Below are 23,188 nucleotides of genomic sequence, written 5' to 3' on the forward strand. Positions count from 1 at the left end.
AGAGAAAGAGAGAATGTGCCTTTTTCCCTCTTCTATTTTTGGGACTTGATGTCAGTGTGCTTTACCAGCACAAAGGCATCCCATGCTTGCTGACATGCCTCTGCTGAGAGGTAAAGAGAACATCTGTCTCCTGTCACAAGCCTTCACAGGTCTGCCATTACCCAACAAGGTAAGATAAGCCACCATCAATTTCGGGAGGAGGCCACTTGAAACCTTGTTGCAATCCTCATATAACAGTATATGTTGTACTAGCTCTAGGAGGGCAAGATGGTTGAATGGGTTCAGTGGGCTTTGAAATGGAATTGAGAATGAACATCATAGATGCAAGGATAGGTGGGATCAAATGTTAATTAACTGAACTGTTTAAAGCTCAAAGGCCACTCAGGACTCATCTCTTTATAGAAATCAGCACTCCAGATCTACTCAGTATAGCAAGTCCATGCCCCATTATGCTCACACTCAATAAATCAAACTAGTCTATAGCTTGTGCGCTATGTATGACAAAACAAGTTCTGACAAAGTAAGAGGAGTGTATTATAATAAAACCATATCCACTGAAGGCAAACTGCTGTTTTGTGTAATGAGTGTTGACTACATCCAGACTGGCTACATTTGCTCTATACATATTAACTGACTTCTGTATAACAATCCCATTATCAAAATGCAAGAATATTGCAAAATACATGCTTTTCAAATAATATTATGACAATTCTTTCAGAAGTCTTTACCTACTAGTAAGGGTGGTGGGTAAGCCTACTGTGGATTATTAGGTGACAGATGGCAATTTTAAACAACAGAATAAGCCTACACAATGCTAACATACTCAACCTAGGTAATTTACATATACACAGAACCAAACAAAAAACAGCAATACTTTTTCATCTTCATCGCTATTTTCCTGCAATGGAGATGTCTGTGCACATTGTTAATAAAATGTGTGGTGGAAAAGCAATGCATTTGTCTATACATCACCCACCAAGCAGGGAGAGGCAGGCCCTGTGTTGTAATGGGAGTGTGGTACTTCAATGAAATATTAAAGGATCTTAATGAAAAATAGGAAGATTGCCTTTCTCTGCACACTTTCAAATGTGTTTATTATTAATTTATGTTTTAAATCATACCAATTTAATTTGGTGAGTAGAGCCAGGCATACAAGAGTAGTTTACATTTTAACGTATAAATATTGTCCCCTATTGAAATGTAACATGGGTCTTTGAACAACGCACTAGCAGCAATAAATCAAAAAGAGTAGAACATTGCATTTCACATTTACATTTAACAGAATATGAACTCTACCTTAATAAAATAAATGATATCTTTCTTTAATTTAATAGGCACCATCTCAGATCTTGCCGATTGCTAATATAATTCATGATTTCCATATTTAATGATGCATGATTTTCATTGTAAATTTTACTTGGAAAATGTTGTCTTTAATGAACCTTAGAGAAAACTAGTAGGCATTTCTGTGACAAATATTATTTCTAAAGGTGTTTTGGTCATTTTGATTATTTTAATACAAAAGCCCAATGAATAATATTTGAACAATAAAGACAGACTTAAATGTGTGTTATTTATTTATGTTACATACCACATAGGGTTCCTACGGTATGTGCAGTACTCATTCAGAYTTTTGTAACATTACTATTGAGCTAAATAATATCAATACAACAGTAGTAAATTATCTATTGTCACGCTTGGGTCCTACTGCCTGATGTACAGTGCAGGTGTGGCTATAGTAGCTAGCTTGTCAGGTGCTAGCCTAAATTAAATAATGCATATGTTTTAAATTTGTGGTATTTAATCCATCAAATTCCGCTGAAACTGAGATTTCATAGTAAATAGATTTCTTGGTGTACAAGAATGAGAGCTAGGCGAGGAAACCTTTGGACTTTACTTTCATATAATCGAGAAAGAATTTTCATAAATCAAAAGGTACAATTACTACCGCCCCCCCCCCCCTCCATGTTACTGCTTGCTTGCTTACGGAAGAGAGAGGCAACTACCTGTTCTAATTAGCAATCTAGCGTCTCCAAACACCTGTGTATAAGAAGGACACGAGAAAACTGTTGTACGTGAGAAATACTGTTGGCTGCAACTGTGTTAAAACCATGTACAGTAAGTGTAAATTTGCCATTTGTAAAAATATTTTGATGTGAAATTAAAGTAAAGGGCTATGTTTCTAGAACCGTATCGCAATTGAGTATTTGGCTGTTTTGGCTGCCAGAGCCAGTTTACCTCTGAACATAACATGTAAGGTCCTTGGGCGTTAAAGGAGTAGCATACACTCCTTAACAGCACATGTTGGGTTAGCTCTTAGCTAGTGTTACTAAAATGGAACACATTGCTTCAGGGGTTCATACTATAAACACAGGCCTTACATAGCTGCATGCTTCCCTTTTCAGTCACAGTTAATGCATGGTTCATTTTCAAGGAGTCTGCTACAAAAATAGGAATACATGGGTGTCAATTTCCATTTTATATTGGTAACCAAGGACCCATTGAGACAGCCTTCCTACCACAGACAGAAAGAATAACTGGAATTAGAAGTGCCTGACATTTCAGTTAATTGCAGAAAGCATGCTGGCTAAGCATTAACCTCAGAACCAGGTTCAATGAAGTCTTCACCTTCCAGCCACAGTTTCAAATGAGWGCAAAGGCCACTTAAACAGCCCTATGAAATAAGAGGTGTACTGTATGATATTGGGTAGCAGTCTTTTGAGACAAGTTCCTGTAGGAAAACCACATTGGGTCATTGGATTTTGTACACTCAATTCTGTCTCTGATCATCAATTTTCTGATTTTCTATTAGACAGGTGATTGTGTCTATTTATTCACTCTAATCTTCACACTAATCTTCATAATTGGCAGGCTCTACAATACTCAACTCATTGCATCTAAATGCATTTCCATGCAGACCTTCATGAAAAGCTTACTTCATTGTCCAATGGTTTACATGTTGTTTATTTAGGATAATCCAGGATTTGGGATAATCCCAGATCTCCAAACAGCCTAATTACTTGAGGTAATTAATTTAGTTGCATTTGTCAGAGGGCTCAGGCAACAATTAGCACTATTAATATGATCTTGTCACATGTCAGCCTACCACATGTAACGGCAAGCTGTTCCTCGTATTTCTATCAAAGCAAATGCCTGAAATGGGCCCTGAAGTCTTAAAGTCTTTGACGCAGGCCTGGCCCTGTGGATAAACCATGCTTTCTTTAAGGGAAGGGCTGAATTCACTCAGAAATCCTACCATGGTCCAGTGTGATATTTCAGCATAGTAATTCTTCGTGAGATAATTTTTATAAAGATGGATTCCGTTAAAAATGATTGGTTGGTTGATATTTATTTAGTATGTCACAATAGAATGAAGTACCTAGATTGGTCATAATTTATGCAATGACTGGAGGGGTCTAATGAGCCATATACAGTCATGTTATTACTTTTCACTGTTTTAGTTTATGAAATGCATTCTGGTCATGTCAAAGTCAAAGAAACTGAAATTATCTACACTAAGAGTACAAAACATTAAGAAAACCAGATTTMTCCATGACATACACTGACCAGGTGAATCCAGGTGAACTCTATGATCCCTTACTGATGTCACTTGTTAAATCCACCTCAATCAGTGTAGATGATGAGACAGAATAAAGAAGGATTGAGACATGGATTGTGTACAGTATGTGTGCGATTCAGAGGGTGGGGGGCTGTGTGTGCAACAATATTAGGAAGGTGTTCCTAATGTTTGTTATACTCAGTGTACATGGGGACAGACTGTTAGTAATGTATAAATGTACAATGTACAAATGAATAATAATAAGAGGAATTTCTGTCTTGAAAGCAAAAAGTTTATTCATGTTTGAAATTACACATAACTACCACAAGGAAGACTTTTCAGTCCAGGGTGTAGTCTGGTTAGAAAGAAACACTAAACATTTGTAATACATTAGAATCACTGCCACAAATCATTTGTCATGACTTTATCTGTTTCAGAATCACATACAATACAAAAAAGACAAAGAAAGTTTGAACCCTGTCAAACAGAGCTTGAAATGTACAGTTCAGAATACTGAAACCTCTATGCATTACAGTTTTTATAATGTTTTTTTGTGTGAATTAGTAACAAGATGAGAAACATTCAAAATGTTCTTCAGTATTTACAACAGTTTTACTGTTTGGTGTTAATTTATGACCAACATTCTCCCAACCCTCCCTCAAAATCCACCAACGAACAATTTTGCACCTCTCCCTCTTATTTTTTTAATTGAATTTTTTCACTATTCTTAGTATRAATATTATTGTTAACATCATCAATGTTCTTGTTTTTGTGTTTTTTTACAGTTGCAACAAAGCAACTTTGTTTTCTTAAAAGATTAAAATATACATTAGATTACATGAACAAAAACAAAGAGCTAATTACAAGATATAATCAAAACAACTAAATAAAACTGTWAAATAAAAAGACAAAAACTATGGTCGTGATATTGTTTAGAGGTAGTAAGTGAGCACTCTAAGCTATAGAAATGTTGAAAATCTATTGGTTTCTATGATTTTGAATGAGGTAATAAAGCTGTGTATTGATTTCGTGGGATGTATAAATACTCTTAAGCTATATTATATACAACATATTTTGTGTGACTGGTATCTTGTCACATGCCAAAAGGAAGTGCTATAACTGGTTGGATTTAAGGTTAGACCCATGACTATTTCAACCCATAGCAAAAACAAAAACATATTTAAATATCACATGACTTTCATGCTTTTCTATGTTTGACAATCACTCCAGTCTTTTTATGCTTTTTTTGTTGATAACTGTCAAATATGTTGCAAGTTTGTAAAATACAGAGTTATCCCATTAGCATTGTCAATGAACTTCTTCTGTCAATTACTTCTAAAGCATTTCAAACTGGTGGTTGTAAAGCAAAACTAATATTGAAAGTAACTCTCCCAAGCTGCCATAGAGTTTACAATGGGAGCCTTATTTAGTTGCTGTACAACATTAGAGTCAAACATCACTCCTGGCATTCAGTGATAGAACCGCTACGTTGTTAGTCAATATACGGAAAGAGACCAAGAAACAAGGTAATTGATTGATCAACAAACCAAAAATTATTTAGGAAATATATACAGTACCAGTCAAAAGTTTGGACACAACACAACTGATTGGCTCAAACGCATTAAGAAGGAAATAAATTCCACTAATCAAGGTACACGTGTTAATTMAAATGCATTCCAGGTGACAACCTCATGAAGCTGGTTGAGAGAATGCCAAGAGTGGGTAAAGCTGTCATCAAGGCAAAGGGTGGCTACTTTGAAGAATCTCAAATTTAAAATATATATTTGTTTAATGCTTTTTTGTTACTACATGATACCATGTGTTATTTCATAGTTTTCATGTCATTACTATTATTCTACAATGTAGAAAATAGTAAAAATGAAGAAAAACCCTGGAATGAGTAGGTGTGTCCAAACATTTGACTCGTACTGTATATATATTGCATTTCAAAACCAAAACGTTTTAGAATATGAAAACACATAATGTCATACGCTCAGCACTGGGAATAATTTCAGCTTGGGAAAAATCATTTCTTAAATCAATTGTCAATTGAAATGAATGTTGCACAATAAAGATCTGGGTCTTGTTTGATTTGTACAGTACGTGCTTACCCCTTCAAATGACAAACATAACTATAGCAATGGTGAATTATAATCATGAGACTGATGAAGTTTGAGTGACGACGTCACTGAACTACCAAGAAAACATCAGGTGTCCATATTGTAGAAAGTCATTGCGAGGGGAGTTGAGGACTCTGGTAGATGCAGCAGACAATTAGTTCTGAAAAAAAAGTTTTGTTTATCCTCTCTGGTTGGTCAGTCAGTGAAAGTTCAGGCTTTACAGCTTGGGGATCAGATGCATCGATAACAGAGATCAATTTGAGGTATCAGAGTGCACACTTCCAGGTCCTTCTGTTGGGGAGATTACAGCAGATGGAGTAGTTGTATCGTGCCATCCCCCATTAGCCTAGGAAGGAAGCAGAAGAGAAGGGATCACAATTAAATACTTAGTAATATAATATCTCACTACAAATGAAGAAGTCCATGTTAACAACCTAATGCTTTTGTAAGGAGCCTCTATTTGTAATCAAGACCAGTTATTATTCCCCAAAAGACATTTTCATGTGAGGGAGAATAAGATATCTCTGTACAATAAAATATATTTAGTAGAATACAGATAACCAAAACATAAGGTATAATAGTCATTCTCATTGTGTACACAGTATGTGTGTGTATGTATGCTCATTTACTAATTAATTAATACAAATAGGTGTCACCTTTAGGGCTYGGCGATATGGCTTAAAAATCATAGCTACATTTTTACACACTTGGGCGATTCACGATATACAGTGGGGAGAACAAGTATTTGATACACTGCCGATTTTGCAGGTTTTCCTACTTACAAAGCATGTAGAGGTCTGTAATTTTTTATCATAGCTACACTTCAACTGTGAGAGACGGAATCAAAAATCCAGAAAATCACATTGTATGATTTTTAAGTAATTTATTTGCATTTTATTGCATGACATAAGTATTTGATACATCAGAAAAGGAGAACTTAATATTTGGTACAGAAACCTTTGTTTGCAATTACAGAGATCATATGTTTCCTGTAGTTCTTGACCAGGTTTGCACACACTGCAGCAGGGATTTTGGCCCACTCCTCCATACAGACCTTCTCCAGATCCTTCAGGTTTCGGGCTCCTTACCGCATCGCGCATCCGGCTTTGTACCCAAAGATTTTCTATTGGGTTCAGGTCTGGAGACTGGCTAGGCCACTCCAGGACCTTGAGATGTTTCTTACGGAGCCACTCCTTAGTTGCCCTGGCTGTGTTTTTTGGGTCGTTGTCATGCTGGAAGACCCAGAACGACCCATCTTCATACTCTTACTGAGGGAAGGAGGTTGTAGGCCAAGATCTCGCGATACATGGCCATCCATCCTCCTCATACGGTGCAGTCGTCCTGTCCCCTTTGCAGAAAAGCATCCCCAAAGAATGTTTTCCACCGCCATGCTTCACGTTGGGGTGTTCTGGGGTTGTACTCATCCTTCTTCTTCCTCCAAACACGGCGAGTGAGTGTAAGACCAAAAAGCTCTATTTTTGTCTCAAAGGAACCACATTACCTTCTCCCATTCCTCCCCTGGATCATCCAGATGGTCATTGGCAGAAGGACGGCCGGGACATGCGCTGGCTTGAGCAGGGGGACCTTGCGTGTGCTGCAGGATTTTAATCAATAGAGCGCGTAGTGTGTTACTAATGGTTTTCTTTGAGACTGTGGTCCCAGCTCTCTTCAGGTCATTAACCAGGTCCTGTCGTGGTGCTGATCCCTCACCTTCCTCATGATCATTGATGCCCCACGAGGTGAGATCTTAGTACGAGGTAGATTGCATGGAGCCCAGACTGAGGGTGATTGACCCTCATCTTGAACTTCTTCCATTTTCTAATAATTTCACCAACAGTTGTTGCCTTCTCACCAAGCTGCTTGCCTATTGTCCTGTAGCCCATCCCAGCCTTGTGCAGGTCTACAATTTTATCCCTGATGTCCTTACACAGCTCTCTGGTCTTGGCATTGTGGAGAGGTTGGAGTCTGTTTGATTGAGTGTGTGGACAGGTGTCTTTTATACAGGTAACGAGTTCAAACAGGTGCAGTTAATACAGGTAATGAGTGGAGAACAGGAGGGCTTCTTAAGAAAAACTAACAGGTATGTGAGAGACGGAATTCTTACTGGTTGGTAGGTGATCAAATACTTATGTCATGCAACAAAATGCTAATTAATTACTTAAAAATCATACAATGTGATTTTCTGGATTTTTGTTTTAGATTCCGTCTCTCACAGTTGAAGTGTACCTATGATAAAATTACAGACCTCTACATGCTTTGTAAGTAGGAAAACCTGCAAAATCGGCAGTGTATCTGTCACGATCGTGTGGAGGATTGACGGACCAAAACGCAGCATTTGGAAAATACGCCATCTCTTTTATTGATGACGAAGGAAAAACGAAACAAAAACACTTACACACTAAACAAAACAATAAACGATCGTGAAGCTAATCAAACGATGTGCACACACAGGCTACAAACGTATAACATAGACAATTACCCACATCAAATGAAAGCCTATGGTACCCTAAATATGGCTCCCAATCAGAACAACAGAAATCAGCTGTCTCTAATTGGGAACTCATTCAGGCAACCATAGACTCTCCTAGAAAACTAAACCAACATAGACACAGCTAGACACATCCACTACACAACCCATACACTAAACCAAACACCCCCTTTACCATATAATCACCCAAAACCGACAAAACACAAACATTCCCCATGTCACACCCTGACCTAACTAAAATAATAAAGAAAACAAAGAATACTAAGGCCAGGGCGTGACATAACCCCCCCTTAAGGTGCGAACTCCGGGCGCACCATTACACAGTCTGGGGAGGGTCTGGTGGGCTTCCTTCCACGGTGGCGGCTCCGGCACTGGTCGTGGTCCCCACCCCACCACAGTCACTAACCGCCTCCTTAGCTTCCTCCAAATGACCCCCTCCACATTAACCCCACTGAATTAAGTGGCAGCTCCGGACTAAGGGCAGCTCCGGACTAAGGGCAGCTCCGGACTAAGGGGCAGCTCGGACTAAGGGGCAGCTCTCGGACTAAGGGCAGCTCCGGACTAAGGGGCAGTACCAGGGTAAGGGGCAGCACCAGGATAAGGGAGAGCACCAGGATAAGGGGCAGCACCAGGATAAGGGGCACCTCGGACTGAGGAACGGCAGCTCCGGACCGAGGGACTGCAGCTCCGGACTGAGGGACGGCCCATGGCTGGCTGACAGATCTGGCTGCTCATGCTGGCGAGGATTGGCTGCTCATGGCTGGCTGACGGATCTGGCTGCTCATGGCTGGCTGACGGATCTGGCTGCTCATGGCTGGCTGACGGATCTGGCTGCTCATGGCTGCTGACGGATCTGGCTGCTCATGGCTGGCTGACGGATCTGGCTGCTCATGGCTGGCTGACGGATCTGGCTGCTCATGGCTGGCTGACGGATCTGGCTTCTCATGGCTGGCTGACGGATCTGGCTGCTCATGGCTGGCTGGCGGATCCTGTCTGGTTGGCGGCTCTGGCAGATCCTGTCTGGTTGGCGGCTCTGGCAGATCCTGTCTGGTTGGCGGCTCTGGCAGATCCTGTCTGACGAATGGCTCTAGCGGCTCCTGACTGACTATCGGCTCTGACGGCTCGGGCAGACGGGCGGCTCTACTGGCTCGGGGCAGACGGATGGCTCAGACGGCGCTGGGGAGACGGATGGCTCAGATGGCGCTGGGGACGGATGGCTCGATGGCCTGGGGAGACGGATGGCTCAGATGGCGCTGGGGAGACGGATGGCTCAGATGGCGCTGGGGAGACGGATGGCTCAGATGGCGCTTGGCAGACGGGCAGCTCTGGCCGGCTGAGGCGCACGGTAGGCCTGGTGCGTGGTGCCGGAACTGGTGGTACCGGGCTAGGGACACGCATCTCAAGGCTGTGCGGGGAGCAACAACAGGGCACACTGGACTCTCAAGGCGTACTATAGGCCTTGTGCGTGGTACCGGTACTGGTGGTACCGGGCTGAGGACCCGCACATCAGGGCGAGTACGGGGAGAAGGAACAGTGCGTACAGGACCCTGGGAGCGCACATTAGGCCTAGTGCGTGGTGCCGGAACTGGTGGTACCGGACTGGGGACACGCATCTCAGGGCTAGTGCGGGGAGCAGCAACAGGACGCCAGGACTCTGGGACACACAGGAGGCTTGGTGCGTGGTTTAGGCACTGGTGGTAAAGGGCTGGAGACACGCACCATAGGGCTAGTGCGTGGAGGAGGCACTGGTTGTACTGGGCTGGGGACTGTCACAGGAGAGTTAGTACGTGGGGCTAATACAGGAGGTGCAGGACTAGGGAGGCGTACAGGAGGCCTGGTCTGGGGACGGTCATTCCCAACGGTTAGCACGCACATCAGGACGAGCATGGAGAGCTGACTCAGGTAATATCACATCCCGCACACGCTCTGTCGGGTGGATCTTGTGCTCACGCACCAACACAGCAGCTCCCTCATTTCACTCTCTTCCAACCTCCCCAATAAATCCTTAACAGTCTCTGTATCATTCCCATTGCTCACCTCCAATATCACCCGACTGGCTCAGGTTCCCTCTTAGAGTCCTCACGGGTAGCACGGGAGTTGACGCAGATTCCCATCTGGACTCGCCACACTCCCATGAGCCCCTCCCCAAGAAATTTTTGGGTATTACTCACGGGTCTCCAGCCTTGCTTCCGTGCTGCCTCCTCATATCGCCTCCTCTCGGCTTTCGCTGCTTCCAGCTCTTCACGAGGGAGGCGATATTCTCCCGGTTGTGCCCAAGGTCCCTTACCATCCAGTTCGTCCTCCATCTCCAGAATCCTGTGTAGGTGGGTCCTGTTGCCGCTTTACATGCCGCTTGGTCCTATGGTGGGTAATTCTGTCACGATCGTGTGGAGGATTGACGGACCAAAACGCAGCATTTGGAAAATACGCCATCTCTTTTATTGATGACGAAGGAAAAACGAAACAAACCGAACAGTCCCGTATGGTGCGACAAAACACTGACACGGAAGACAATCACCCACAAACAAACAGTGAGAACGCCCTACCTAAATATGACTCTTAATTAGAGGAAAACGCAAACCACCTGCCTCTAATCAAGAGCCATACCAGGCAACCCAAAACCAACATAGAAACAGATAACATAGACTGCCCACCCAAAACACATGCCCTGACCTAAACACATACAAAAACAACATAAAACAGGTCAGGACCGTTACAGTATCAAATACTTGTTCTCCCCACTGTATATGGGCAATTTTCTAAATAAGCTCTGTTGTACAATTAAAGGTCAGTACACTAACATTTTAAACAGTCAGCAATAAACTAATGAATTCAGGGCTTGTGAAATTATACCTACAATAGGCTAAATATAAGCCTTGCAAAAACCAAAAGAGACAGTAATAATTGTATTATTTCATCAAAATAGTTTAACCTGGGATTTTCTTTTCAATAATCAGTGATCTGGCTTTCAAGTCTGTTTATGAAAATGCACTTGTATGACTCGTGTTACATATTTTTTAGTATAATTATTTTAAACATAGTTTGGAATTCCTCGTAAGCAAGCATTTCACGGTAAAGTCAACACCAGTTGTATTCGGTGCATGTGACAAATACAATTTCATTTGATTTTGATTTGACTAACTTCTTGCAGCAGGCATGATAGAAAATGAACACAGGTCTCATAAACAATCTGTCAAGCACAAGCCTACATTTCAGTGAGTAGCCAGATAATCTTGATATGTAAAGTTTAGCAAAATTGTATCTATTTGCTAGTTAACAAGGTTGAACAGTTGAATTGTTATGAACACACCCTTCTGTCCATCTCCAACTGTTTGAACAGCTAGCCTGTCCACTTTGTTCACATGTTGAAATCAAGTGGCCTACCTTATTTCTCAGAATGAGAACGAGTTGCCAATTCTTTATATAATTGTGTTTTATGTTTCTTGCATATCTATAAAACACAAATTAGACAGCTAGTATAACTGCTGATAGTGGGACAAACTGAGCATACATTTTCCACAATCATGTTAATTGATCCTCCTGTTTTAGTAGCGTCTGCTCTGCGCACAATTTGAGGAGTTGAGACACAAAAAGTGTATTGTTAGAAAGGTTAACTTCTCTATTACAGTAAAATGTATCAATGTGTTTCTGTGTCCATATGACTGATTCTGTTGGACCAAACCTCAAATGCAAATGGCGAGTTGAAACCGCTTGTCAGAGAGGAAGAAGTGCTCTCTCATCTTTGTTGTTGTGAGTGGCAGGGGGAGGGGCTTGGCGTGTGTGTGTAAACAGAGAGGAAAAGGCGAAGCAAGAGGTTTCACTCTCACTAAAATCTGTCCAAAATYAGCCCAATGCGTTTCTATGTGCTTATTTTGGACCTAAGCTTGTCACCTGCCTTCCAGCCTTTGGCACAACGACTCCCATTGTTAGGGTGGAGACATGAGCGTCTCGTCATTAGATACAGATCTCAGATGTAAATGGGAAGGTGCACACAGCACAGAGGAGCAAAAGACACAAGACCAAAAATACATTATGAGAACAAGCGGACATAAACGTTCATAAAAATAATTTWAYAAAACGATTATTGCCATATAGGTATTTGGAATATTGCGCAAAAAGATACATTAGAATTCATTGACTTAATTTGATATCTCCCATCCATAGTCTCCTTTGATATAGTATAACTGCCAAGCAAATGGGCATTCTCTGCGTTATAATAGCATTAGCAATGAGACTCCTTGAAACAAATTGGCCTTATGTCTCAGCCAATGGGAGCGAACTCTGAAATCAATGTCCAATCAGATTTCAGCWGCTTGTCGCTACATATTCTTCTGTCAGTCAGGAAGAGGGAAGGCTGGGGCTGGGTGAGGTGGAAGTGACAGGGCAGGCCATTTCCAAGAGAACCAGTCTGAGCCAGCCTTACTTGGCTTGGCTCGCGGCAGGGACTAGCCTTTGCTGGATCACCTCCGTCACATCAACAAAACAAAAGGTTAGCGTATGCTCATTTACCTATGATGCACTTCATTATCAAAACAATTTGTCTGCATTACTGTAAACTGGGAGCTCTAGTACTCATGTGGCTCATTGGTGGAATTAGTATTTTGATGATTTAGATCGCCTGGAATAGGTCAATAAATAGCTATAGCTGGTCAGCTTTGTCACAATGTCGGTACTGCATTGAAATAAGAGTATTGCTGGATGAGAAGGCCTCCCCATCTCTTGAAATTAATTATCCAAAGCATGTTTTTTTGTTGCCTGGATATTTTTCCTCTTTTCACAGGTGCCCTTATTGGATGTGTTGACTTGTCATTAATGTTGGATTTCAGAGCATATTCTCATGTGGTGATTAAGTGAGCTCTGGCATAAACAGTGAAGGAAAGTGAGAAACCTTGTGGGAGAGTGTGAAACACTTCAGTTGAGCCTGCTAGAGGTTGACACTTCTTCTAAAGGCCTGCAGGCTAAAGGGTGCTCAACAAAACCAAAATGACAGCAAGCTCTGTCTGAGAACACTAATGGCGGCCTGTGTTATGGTTTAGCAAGAGAGTGCTTGCTTACATTGTAAACACCACAAAAAAACGGTGTGGTTATTTAATGTTCTTCCAAATACAGTTGAAGTCGGAAGTTTACATACACCTTAGCCAAATACATTTAAACTCAGTTTTTCACAATTCCTGACATTTAATCCTAGTAAAACAGGCCATGTCTTAGCGTCAGTTAGGATTTTATTTATTTATTATTTAACCTTTATTTAACCAGGTAGGCAAATTGAGAACACGTTCTCATTTACAATTGCGACCTGGCCAAGATAAAGCAAAGCAGTTCGACACATACAACAACACATAGTTACACATGGAGTAAAACAAACATATAGTCAATAATACAGTGAAAAAAAAAATAAATAAGTCTATATACAATGTGAGCAAGTGAGGTGAGATAAGGGAGGTGAAAGGCAAACAAATATGTATAAATAAATAAAAAATATAAAGGCCATGAGCGAAGTGAGTACAACACAGCAAGTAAAATAAAAAAAACAAAAAAAAACAATGGAATGGTTGTTTGCAGTGGAAGAGAGTGCAAAGTAGAGACAGAAATAATGGGGTGCAAAGGAGCAAATAATTAATAAATAAATACAGTAGGTAAAGAGTAGTTTTTGGGCTAAATTGTGATGGGTTATGTACAGGTGCAGTATCTATGAGCTGCTCTGACAGCTGGTGCTTAAAGCTAGTGAGGGAGATAGGTGTTTCCAGTTTCAGAGATTTTGTAGTTACGTTCCAGTCATTGGCAGCAGAGAACTGGAAGGAGAGGCGTCCAAGGAAGAATTGGTTTTGGGGTGACTAGAGAGATATACCTGCTGAGAGCGCGTGCTACAGGTAGGTGCTGCTATGGTACCAGCGAGCGTGAGTAAAGGGGGACTTTACCTAGCAGGTCTTGTAATGACTGGAACCAGTGGGTTTGGCGACGGTATGAAGCGAGGGCCAGCCAAGAGAGTGTACAGGTCGCAGTGTGGGTAGTATATGGGGCTTTTGGTGACAAAACGGATGGCACGGTGTGATAGACTGCATCCATTATTGGTTAGGTTTTGGAGGCTATTTTGTAAATGACATCACCGAAGTCGAGGATGGTAGGATGTCAGTTTTTACAAGGGTATGTTTGGCAGCATGATAAAGGATGCTTTGTTGCGGAATAGGAAGCCAATTCTAGATTGACTTTGGATTGAGATGTTTGATTGTAGTCTGGAAGGAGAGTTTACAGTCTAACCAGACACCCTAGATATCTTGAGGTGTCCACATATTCTAAGTTCAAGAGCCGTCCAAACTAGTGATGTTGGACAGCGGCAGGAGCAGGCAGCGATCGGTTGAAGAGCATGCATTTGGTTTTACTTGTATTTAAGACGCAGTTGGAGGCCACGGAAGAGAGTTGTTATGGCATTGAAGCTCGCCTGGAGGGTTGTTAACACAGTGTCAAAAGAAAGGCCAGAAGTATACAGAAATAGTGTCGTCTGCGTAGAGGTGATCAGAGAATCACCAGCAAGAAGAGCGACATCATTGATGTAACAGAGAAGTAGAGTCGTCCAAGAATTGAAACCTGTGGCACCCCCATAGAGACTGCCAGAGGCCCGGACAACAGACCCTCCGATTGACACACTGAACTCGGATCAGAAAGTAGTTGGTGAACCAGGCGAGGCAATCATATAGAGAAACCAAGGCTGTCAGTCTGCCATGAGGATGTGGTGATTGACAGATTCAAAGGCCTTGCCAGGTCAATGAATACGGCTTGCACAGTATTGTTTCCTATCGATGCGGTTTACGATATCGTTTATGACCTTGAGCGTGGCTGAGGTGCACCCATGACCAGCTCTGAAACCAGATTGCATTATCGGAGAAGTGTGGTGGGATTCGAAATGGTCGGTAATCTGTTGTTGACTTTGGCTTTCGAAGACCTTAGAAGGGCAGGTAGGATAGATATAGGTCCTGTAGCAGTTAGGGTCAAGGGTTCCCCCCCTTGAAGAGGGGGATAACCGCAGCTGCTTTCCAAATCTTTGGGGATCTCAGACGACACGCGAGAGGTTGAAGAGGCTAGTAATAGGGGTGCAACAATTTCAGCAAGATGTTTTAGAAGAAAGGTCCAGATTATCTAGCCCGGCTGATTTGTAAGGTCCAGAATTTGCAGCTTCTTTAGAACATCAGCTGACTGTATTTGGAGAAAGAGAAAAAAAAGTGGGAAGGCTGGGCTAGTAGCAGAGGGGAGGCAGTGCTGTTGTCCGGGGTAGGGTAGCAGAGTGAAAGCATGGCCAGCCGTAGAAAAAATGCTTATTTGAATTCTCAATATAGTGGATTTGTCGTGGGTACAGTGTTTTCCTATCTTCAAGAGCGGTGGAAGCTGGGAGGATGTGTTCTTTTCTCCATGGACTTTACGGTGTCCCAGAACTTTTTGAATTTGTGTCTTGCAGGAAGCAAATATTCTGCTTGAAAAAAGCTAGCCTTGGCTGTTCTAACTGCCTGTGTATATTGGTTTCTGGCTTCCCTGAAAAGTTGCATATCACGGGGGCGTTCGATGCTAATGCAGAACGCCATAGGAGGTTTTTCTGTTGTGGTTAAGGGCAGTCAGGTCAGGAGAGAACCCAGGGCTATATCTGTTTCCTGGTTCTAAATTTCTTGAATGGGGCATGGCTTATTCAAGATGGTGAGGAAGCATTTAAAAAAAATGAACCGCATGCCTCTATGACGGGAATGAGATCAATATCCTTCCAGGATACCCCGGCCCAGGTCGATTAGAAGGCCTGCTCGCTTGAAGTGTTTCAGAGCGTTTGACAGTGATGTATGGAGGCTCGTTGACGCTGACCCATTACGGATGCAGCAGATGAGGCAGTATCGCTGAGATTTGTTTGAAAAACGGCAGAGGTGTATTTGGAGGCGCAAGTTTTGTTTAGGATTATCTATTGAGGGTACCCGTGTTACGGAATTGGTGCGTGGTACGTGTAGGTTCATGTTATTAATTGTGTGAGGTTGAGGGCATCAAGCTTTCAGATTGTATGGTGCGCTGGGGTGTTGAGCATAGTTCAAAATTAGGGTCGCCTAAGCAGCACGAGCTCTGAAGATAGCTGGGGGCAATCAGTTCATACATATAGTGTCCAGAGCACAGCTGGGCAGGGGTGGTCTCCATAGGCAGCGTGGGGGCAACGTGAGAGACTTAGTTTTTTTTAGAGAGCGTGGATTTTGAAAAGTAGAAGTTCAATTGTTTGGGAACACGACTGATAGGTATAACAAATCTGCTAGGCAGTCTTCTGCAGTAGACATTCGCCAAACCGGCCCTCCTGCCGTTGCTATTCTTGTCTGAAAATCTTGTATTGGGGTGAAAATGTCTGAATTTTGGTGGTCTTTTATAGCCAGATTCAGATCACGGCTATAAACTCCGGGTGGCAGAGTGTGCTAAAGCAGTGAACAAAAATCAAAACTTAGGAGGAGGCTTCTAATGTTAACATGCAGAAGCCAAGGCTTTAACGGTTACAGAACAGTCATCAAAAGACGAGCGCACTGGGAATAGGAGTGGAGCCAGGTACTGCACGCCTGATTCACCTCTACATCAATCCAAAGGAACAGAGGAGAGTAGGATAAAGCGGTACGCTAAAAGCTATGAGGAATGGTCGCGCTAGACTACTAAGCAGAGAGTAAAAGGAGGAGTTTCTGGGGGCGATAAATAGTTAAGGAATAATTACAGACAAATGTATGGTAGGTGTGAAATACAGTGGAGGTAAATACCTTACGGTATTGAGTGATGATGAGAGAGATATTTGCTCTAGAAACATTACATTGAACCCAGGTGATGTCAATCGCATATATGTGGGGGTTGGAACTGGAGAGGTGGATATGGTATTAGCAGCAGGGCTAGAATCCTCGTACAGCTGAAATAAGCCAATAACACTAACCAGAACAGCAAGGACAAGGCATATTTACATTAAGGAGAGGCATGCTAATCGAAGTGCAATAAGGGTCCAGTGGAAGTAGAGGTGGTTGGGGTCGTGCGCATCCAGACAGCTGGCCGGGTACTATGGCTATCGGTAGGCAGCATAGGATGGAGGGTCGTTTGTAGATACCTCTGTGCGTTATCCGTCAGGAGTTTAGTGGGGTTCCGTGTAGTGGGGTTCCGTGATGTGGTAGAGGGGATCAATCCAAAATTGGCAAAATAGATATTATACCCAAGGAAAAAATAAAATAAATAAATAATAATAATAATATATTGTCCATTACTTGTTCAAATAGCAAGCCGATAAGACAGCTAACGATTAGCGGCCTCAGCATGAGCGTTCAGGTAACGTCGGGCGGAGTGCCAGTTGGATTAAATTCCCTCGGAGATAACGTCGGCACGTCAGTCGCGCAGTCAGTTCGTGGAAGGCCCGGTGGGTTTCCGTATCTGAGCAGCAACCAAACAGAAACGGGTCCGGATGGTATGGAACTCCTCAGCGCTAGCTTCCAGAATGATTAGAGTTGCCTCCGGGGTCGACGGGTAAGCCAATAGTCACACGGTTTGCAGCTAGTAGCTGCGAAATCAAGGTACAGTGTAGCCAGAGCCTGCGGCTAGGAATCGGCGTGAAAACCTGAGAGGGAAAAGAGTCCCGGGAATGCTCCGTCCGAAGTGCAGATTGCCGTTGCACAAAAAGTGCCGGTAGATTATCAGCTTAAAGGAATAGCTGGATGACCACTAAACTGTGGGCAGCTGAAAACACCAACGCTAGCCAGCAAACCGGCTAATTTCGGGGCAGCTACAGATTAGCTTCTGGCTAGCTATCGGAGTAGCTTCCGGTTAGCTTTCAGGCTAGCTTTGAATTAGCCCCTGGGCTAGCTTCCACGCATGGATTTTTCAGATTGAGGTAAATAATACTTTTGTAATTGGTGAAGCGGGTTGCAGGAAAGCTTTTGCCGGAAAGCTTTTGTAGTTGAGTTCTTGGATAATAAAATAGATAAAAGATATGCGAAGAAAGGTGTAAATATATATATAAACAGGACACGAACAAGTACAGGATCACCACTTCATGTTTAAGAAATGTGAAATGTCAGATAATAGCAGAGAGAATGATCATTTGTCAGCTTTTTATTTCTTTCATCGCATTCCCAGTTGGTCAGACAGTTTTATATACACTCATTAGTATTTGGTAGCATTGCCTTTAATTGTTTAAGGTTGGTTCAACGTTTCGGGTAGCCTTCCATAAGCTTCCCACAATAAGTTGGGTGAATTTGTTCCCATTCCTCCTTACAGAGCTGGTGTAACCGAGTCGGTTTGTGGGCCTCCTTGCTCGCACACGTTTTTCAGTTACTGCCCACAAATATTCTATGGGATTGAAGTCAGGGCTTTGTGATGGCCACTCCAATACCCTTGACTACATTGTCCTTAAGCCATTTTGCAACAACTTTGGAAGTATGCATGGGGTCATTGTCCATTTGGAAGAACATTTGCAACCAAGCGTTATACTTCCTGACTGATGTTTGAGATGTTGCTTCAATTATATCCACATCTAATTTTTCCTGCCTCATATTGCATCTATTTTGTGAAGTGCACCAGTCCCTCCTGCAGCAAAGCACCCCCACAACATGATGCTGCCACCCCCGTGCTTCACGGTTGGGATGGTATTCTTCGGCATGCAATCCTCCCCCTTTTTCCTCCAAACATAACGATGGTCATTATGGCCAAACAGTTTTATTTTTGTTTCATCAGACCAAAGGACATTTCTCCAAAAAGTCCGATCTTTGTCCCCATGTGCAGTTGCAAACCATAGTCTGGCTTTTTTATGTCGGTGTTGTAGCAGTGGCTTCTTCCTTGCTGTCGATATAGGACTCGTTTTACTGTGGATATAGATACTTTGTACCTGTTTCCTCCAGCATCTTCACAGGGTCCTTTGCTGTTGTTCTGGGATTTATTTGCACTTTTCGCACCAAAATATGTTCAACTCTAGGAGACAGAACGCGTCTCCTTCCTGAGCGGTATGACGGCTGCGTGGTCCCATGGTGTTTATACCTGCGTACTATTGTTTGTACAGATGAACGTGGTAGCATCAGGCGTTTGGAAATTGCTCCCAAGGATGAACCAGACTTGTGGAGGTGTACAATTTTCTTGACAATTTTCTTGACTGACTTGTGGAGGTCTTGACTGATTTCTTTTGATTTRCCCATGATGTCAAGCAAAGAGGCACTGAGTTTGAAGGTAGGCCTTGAAATACATCCACAGGTACAGCTCCAATTGACTCAAATTATGTCAATTAGCCTAGCAGAAGCTTCTAAAGCCATGACATCATTTTCTGAAATTTTCCAAGCTGTTTAAAGGCACAGTCAACTTAGTGTATTAAACTTCTGACCCACTGGAATTATGATACAGTGAATTATAAGTGAAATAATCTGTCTGTAAACAATTCTTGGAAAAATTACTTGTGTCATGCACAAAGTAGATGTCCTAACCAACTTGCCAAAACTATAGTTTGTTAACAAGAAATGTGTGGAGTGGTTGAAAAATGAGTTTTAATGACTCCAACGTAAGTGTATGTAAACTTCTGACTTCAACTGCATGTATCCAACTTTTATACAATGAATTGGGACTGGAGTGATTGTCAAGTTTGAAGAAAAAAATAATAATCGAAACTGTTGACCAAGGTTCATAATGTCGAAYGTATTCAGTTTATCTCGTTGTATTACTGAAAATGTATAACTTTTATATGATTATTTTAGACTGTACATATAAGGTCATGATATTCAAATGCCTCTCAATAACAATAGCTGTCATGATGGGAAGCTGAAGATAACTGAGCCTTCACTATCCCAACCATGGCAACATYAAGACAACAAATGGTAATATTTTCTCTCTGATATTGCTAAGGGAAATATGTCAGTAGCCATTTCTCATCCTCCCTCTGCTGCTCTCTTTTCTTGCTCTCTCTCATCAAATAAATGAATCTTTASTCTGATGGCTTCAGATTATGCACTGTATTACAAAAAAGCACCATATCAGGCCTCATCAAGGAAGATGGAAGTCACGTCTGTAAAAGGCTGCAGGCGATCTCACTTTCATATTTTATCATGATGATAAGGATATGGCAACGTCTCTGAAGCATTTAAAAAAAGCTAAATCAAACATAGATACACAACTAAAAGCCTACTCATTTCATTTTGGTTTCAGTCACATAAGGTATTACAAGATGTTTATAAAAGCAAAAACAGGGGGATTTAATTACACCTGCACTATGATCTATGTGTGCTTTATTAAACTATGCATTTATCCTCCTGCAAAGAAAATGTACCAACATACCTACAATCTCTAATCTCCTATGTCACATGTTCTCTTCATCCTTTAAGAAGCTCAATCATTTGATATGGCAGTGCTGAATGGAGTTTCTCACTTCCCTGGCTCACTGAGCTCAGATTAGCCATCTATTCTTACTATGTTCCTGACAGCCTAGATTTCAATAAAACCTGTTCTAGTAACATTCAAAACTTTGTTCTGAGAAAAGGAAATGTATAACGGGTCAAGAAAGAAAATAAATGAGTGCAATTAATTTGCCTAAGCTTTCACTTTTATCACAGTGGGAAGCAAGGCAAGGTGAACTGTATCCGAGCTTACTACTAACATACTGTGACTAATGTTTGCAGTAGAATGGATCCAGGTTGGACAAGGTCTGCTCAAGGTATAACCACTGTCTCCAGAATGGTACCTACAAAGAGGAAGCAGAGACACTTACATTCAAGCCGTGTGGACTGTACATAGTGTTCACTCCTAGAGCTTCACTGTATCCTGCCGTCTGACTGATAACATGGCGCAGGGTATCCACCTGATGGGAGAGAGAGGGTGGGCATGGCTGTCAACTCACTATGGCATGGGGTTTTACATTAACACACATGCTCAATGCCATGTTTCAAAACATACAAAACTTACTCCATGTGGGAAGGGACTATGAGACACAGACAACACGTTAACCAGACTAATCTCTCCATGATGTTATGATTGGTGTGTGCACTTTATGAAACCATGGCAGCTGGAAGATGGGTTGGTGGTGCTGTTGTTGGGAGGGGGGGCACCCTCAGCACCCCTACTTCCTGCGACTATGTCCAAAACCATTCATCTCTAGTTCTAATGGGGGCATCTGACATGTTTATGGATATGRTTCTCTTTGCCAGAAGATACTGACCCTACCGTTACACTTGTTTACACTGAGCTGCATTGGGTTCGGAACACAATCATGGTTACATTAAGACACCATGGAACCGGCGCAAGATACTGGTCAGAAAACGTACCTCAATGCAGGGATGGGATATGCCACTGTACTCCAAATTTAATCTTTATCCACACTGATACACCGACAAGAATGAAATACTTCTAATTTTAAGGGAAAACTGCCCTTTTCATCCTCAATGTTGGCTAGCATTAGCCACCGCAGGCATTTTGGATTGGCAGTGTCAGCCAATCAGCTCGTTTGTTGTTCAACGTCACATGCCATTCAATAATGGCTGATGTGGCTAATGCTAGCTAGCATGAGAACAAAAAGGGCAGGTTTCCGGGAAAACTGGTAGTATTCCAATCTTCTATATGGAGCAGTGTGGATAAAGGTAACATTTTTAGTACAGTGGAATATCCCATCCCTGCATTGAGGTACGTTTTCCAACTCATATCTCACGACGGCTCCACGGTGTCTTAATGTCACCATGATTGCGTTCCGACCCCAGTGCAGTTCAGTGTAAACAAGTGTAACGGRAGGGTCAGTAACTTCTGGCAATGTTTCTCTATGTCTGTCTCTGAACCTGAAGAAATAACATAATGGATGACAACAACAACAAAATGCAACACAACCAAKATGAGACAAAGACAGGAAAGAATACAAGACAGAACTGTAGGGAGAATACAATACCATAAAACCCAACACCAACCCAAGAGCTCAAGTCAAAGCCAAATGCATTCACAAAATGGGAATCTTCAATCGAGTCAGTTACAGAGATTAAATAAATACATTTTCTGGAGTCTTTTAGAAATAATTGTTGATAGCAATGGGGTGGGATATTTTTAGTTAGGCCAGAATATTCCATCCAAAGCGAATTACAGTCAGTAAACACTTTCAATGTTCTCAAAATAGACAATGGAGCCCACTTTGTTACTTTTACAGTAGAGACTATGACACTGTGGGAATCTGAGCTGGCCCAATGTGGGAAGCATGTCTTAGTTACTGTACTTCAAGACTGCACTGTGGATGGCTCAGCACACAGGCAAAACTGGGACGGCTCTGTGCATTTGCACATAAGACCTGTCCCTGTTTGTGGCTCCTACCTGTGACTGCACATTGGCTCCGACTTGTGCCCCTTGGTAAGAATCCCCATTCAGAGACTGCATGCTCAAGAACATGTCCCCAGAGTTTGGGAGGTTAAAAGAACCTGAAGAAGTACTGTAATTTGTGAGTCCCATTATTCATTAAAATTGTTTGCATTGCTGTTGTTATTTCACATTGGTGTAACCTATACAGTCTACTCTAACTGCTCCCAGCTATTATTTTCAATCTCTCTTAGAATAAAATGCACTACCATACAGTGGAGCTACAGTTTGACAAATTAGAGGGGGTTTGAGGAAAAGTCAAGGAAAACAACCCTCAGTGACATCATTTGAAATTGTCTTTGTCAGATATACATCTGTTCTCGGTTCACAAACCAGAATGCACTCTTTATGCATGAGTTTGCTTGTCTTATTTTGGCATCGACTGTATCAAAGACAGGAGACTCTGTGATCCCAAGGCTGGGAGCAGTGCCTGTCACTCCTGCCTGTGTGAATGGTGCGTGAGTGGGGGTTAAGCATGGGGGCTGGGGGCTGAGGCTGGGGGTGGATGCAGAGTTAGGGCCTGCACAGGGGTGCCTACCGGAGTTGGGTGTGGTAGGGGAGTTGGTCTGGCTGTTCTGCACTGCGGCGGCCACTGCATGCGCTGCTGTTACTGCAGTCTTAGCAGCGTACAGGTTAGCTTCTTCCTGGAACTTGCCTATGTTCTTCTTGTACCGGATCCTC

At 42.4% G+C, this 23,188-nt stretch overlaps 1 protein-coding gene across 1 annotated transcript in view; it reads right to left on the minus strand.

Moving 5' to 3' along the window:
• Positions 1–5,934: 5,934 nt before the first annotated feature.
• The window catches only part of LOC111974815 (pre-B-cell leukemia transcription factor 3), a 94,205-nt gene continuing 76,951 nt past the window's right edge, over positions 5,935–23,188 (minus strand). Inside the window, exons 7-9 of the mRNA XM_070447017.1 lie at positions 23,046–23,185; positions 20,889–20,978; positions 5,935–6,025 (exon numbers count right to left, since the gene is read on the minus strand). Coding sequence (XP_070303118.1) covers positions 20,932–20,978; positions 23,046–23,185 — 187 coding nt within the window. The 3' untranslated portion in view covers positions 5,935–6,025; positions 20,889–20,931. The remainder of the gene's footprint in view (positions 6,026–20,888; positions 20,979–23,045; positions 23,186–23,188) is intronic.

Source organism: Salvelinus sp. IW2-2015, linkage group LG15, assembly GCF_002910315.2.
Source record: "Salvelinus sp. IW2-2015 linkage group LG15, ASM291031v2, whole genome shotgun sequence".
In the NCBI taxonomy this organism is placed as follows: domain Eukaryota; kingdom Metazoa; phylum Chordata; class Actinopteri; order Salmoniformes; family Salmonidae; genus Salvelinus; species Salvelinus sp. IW2-2015.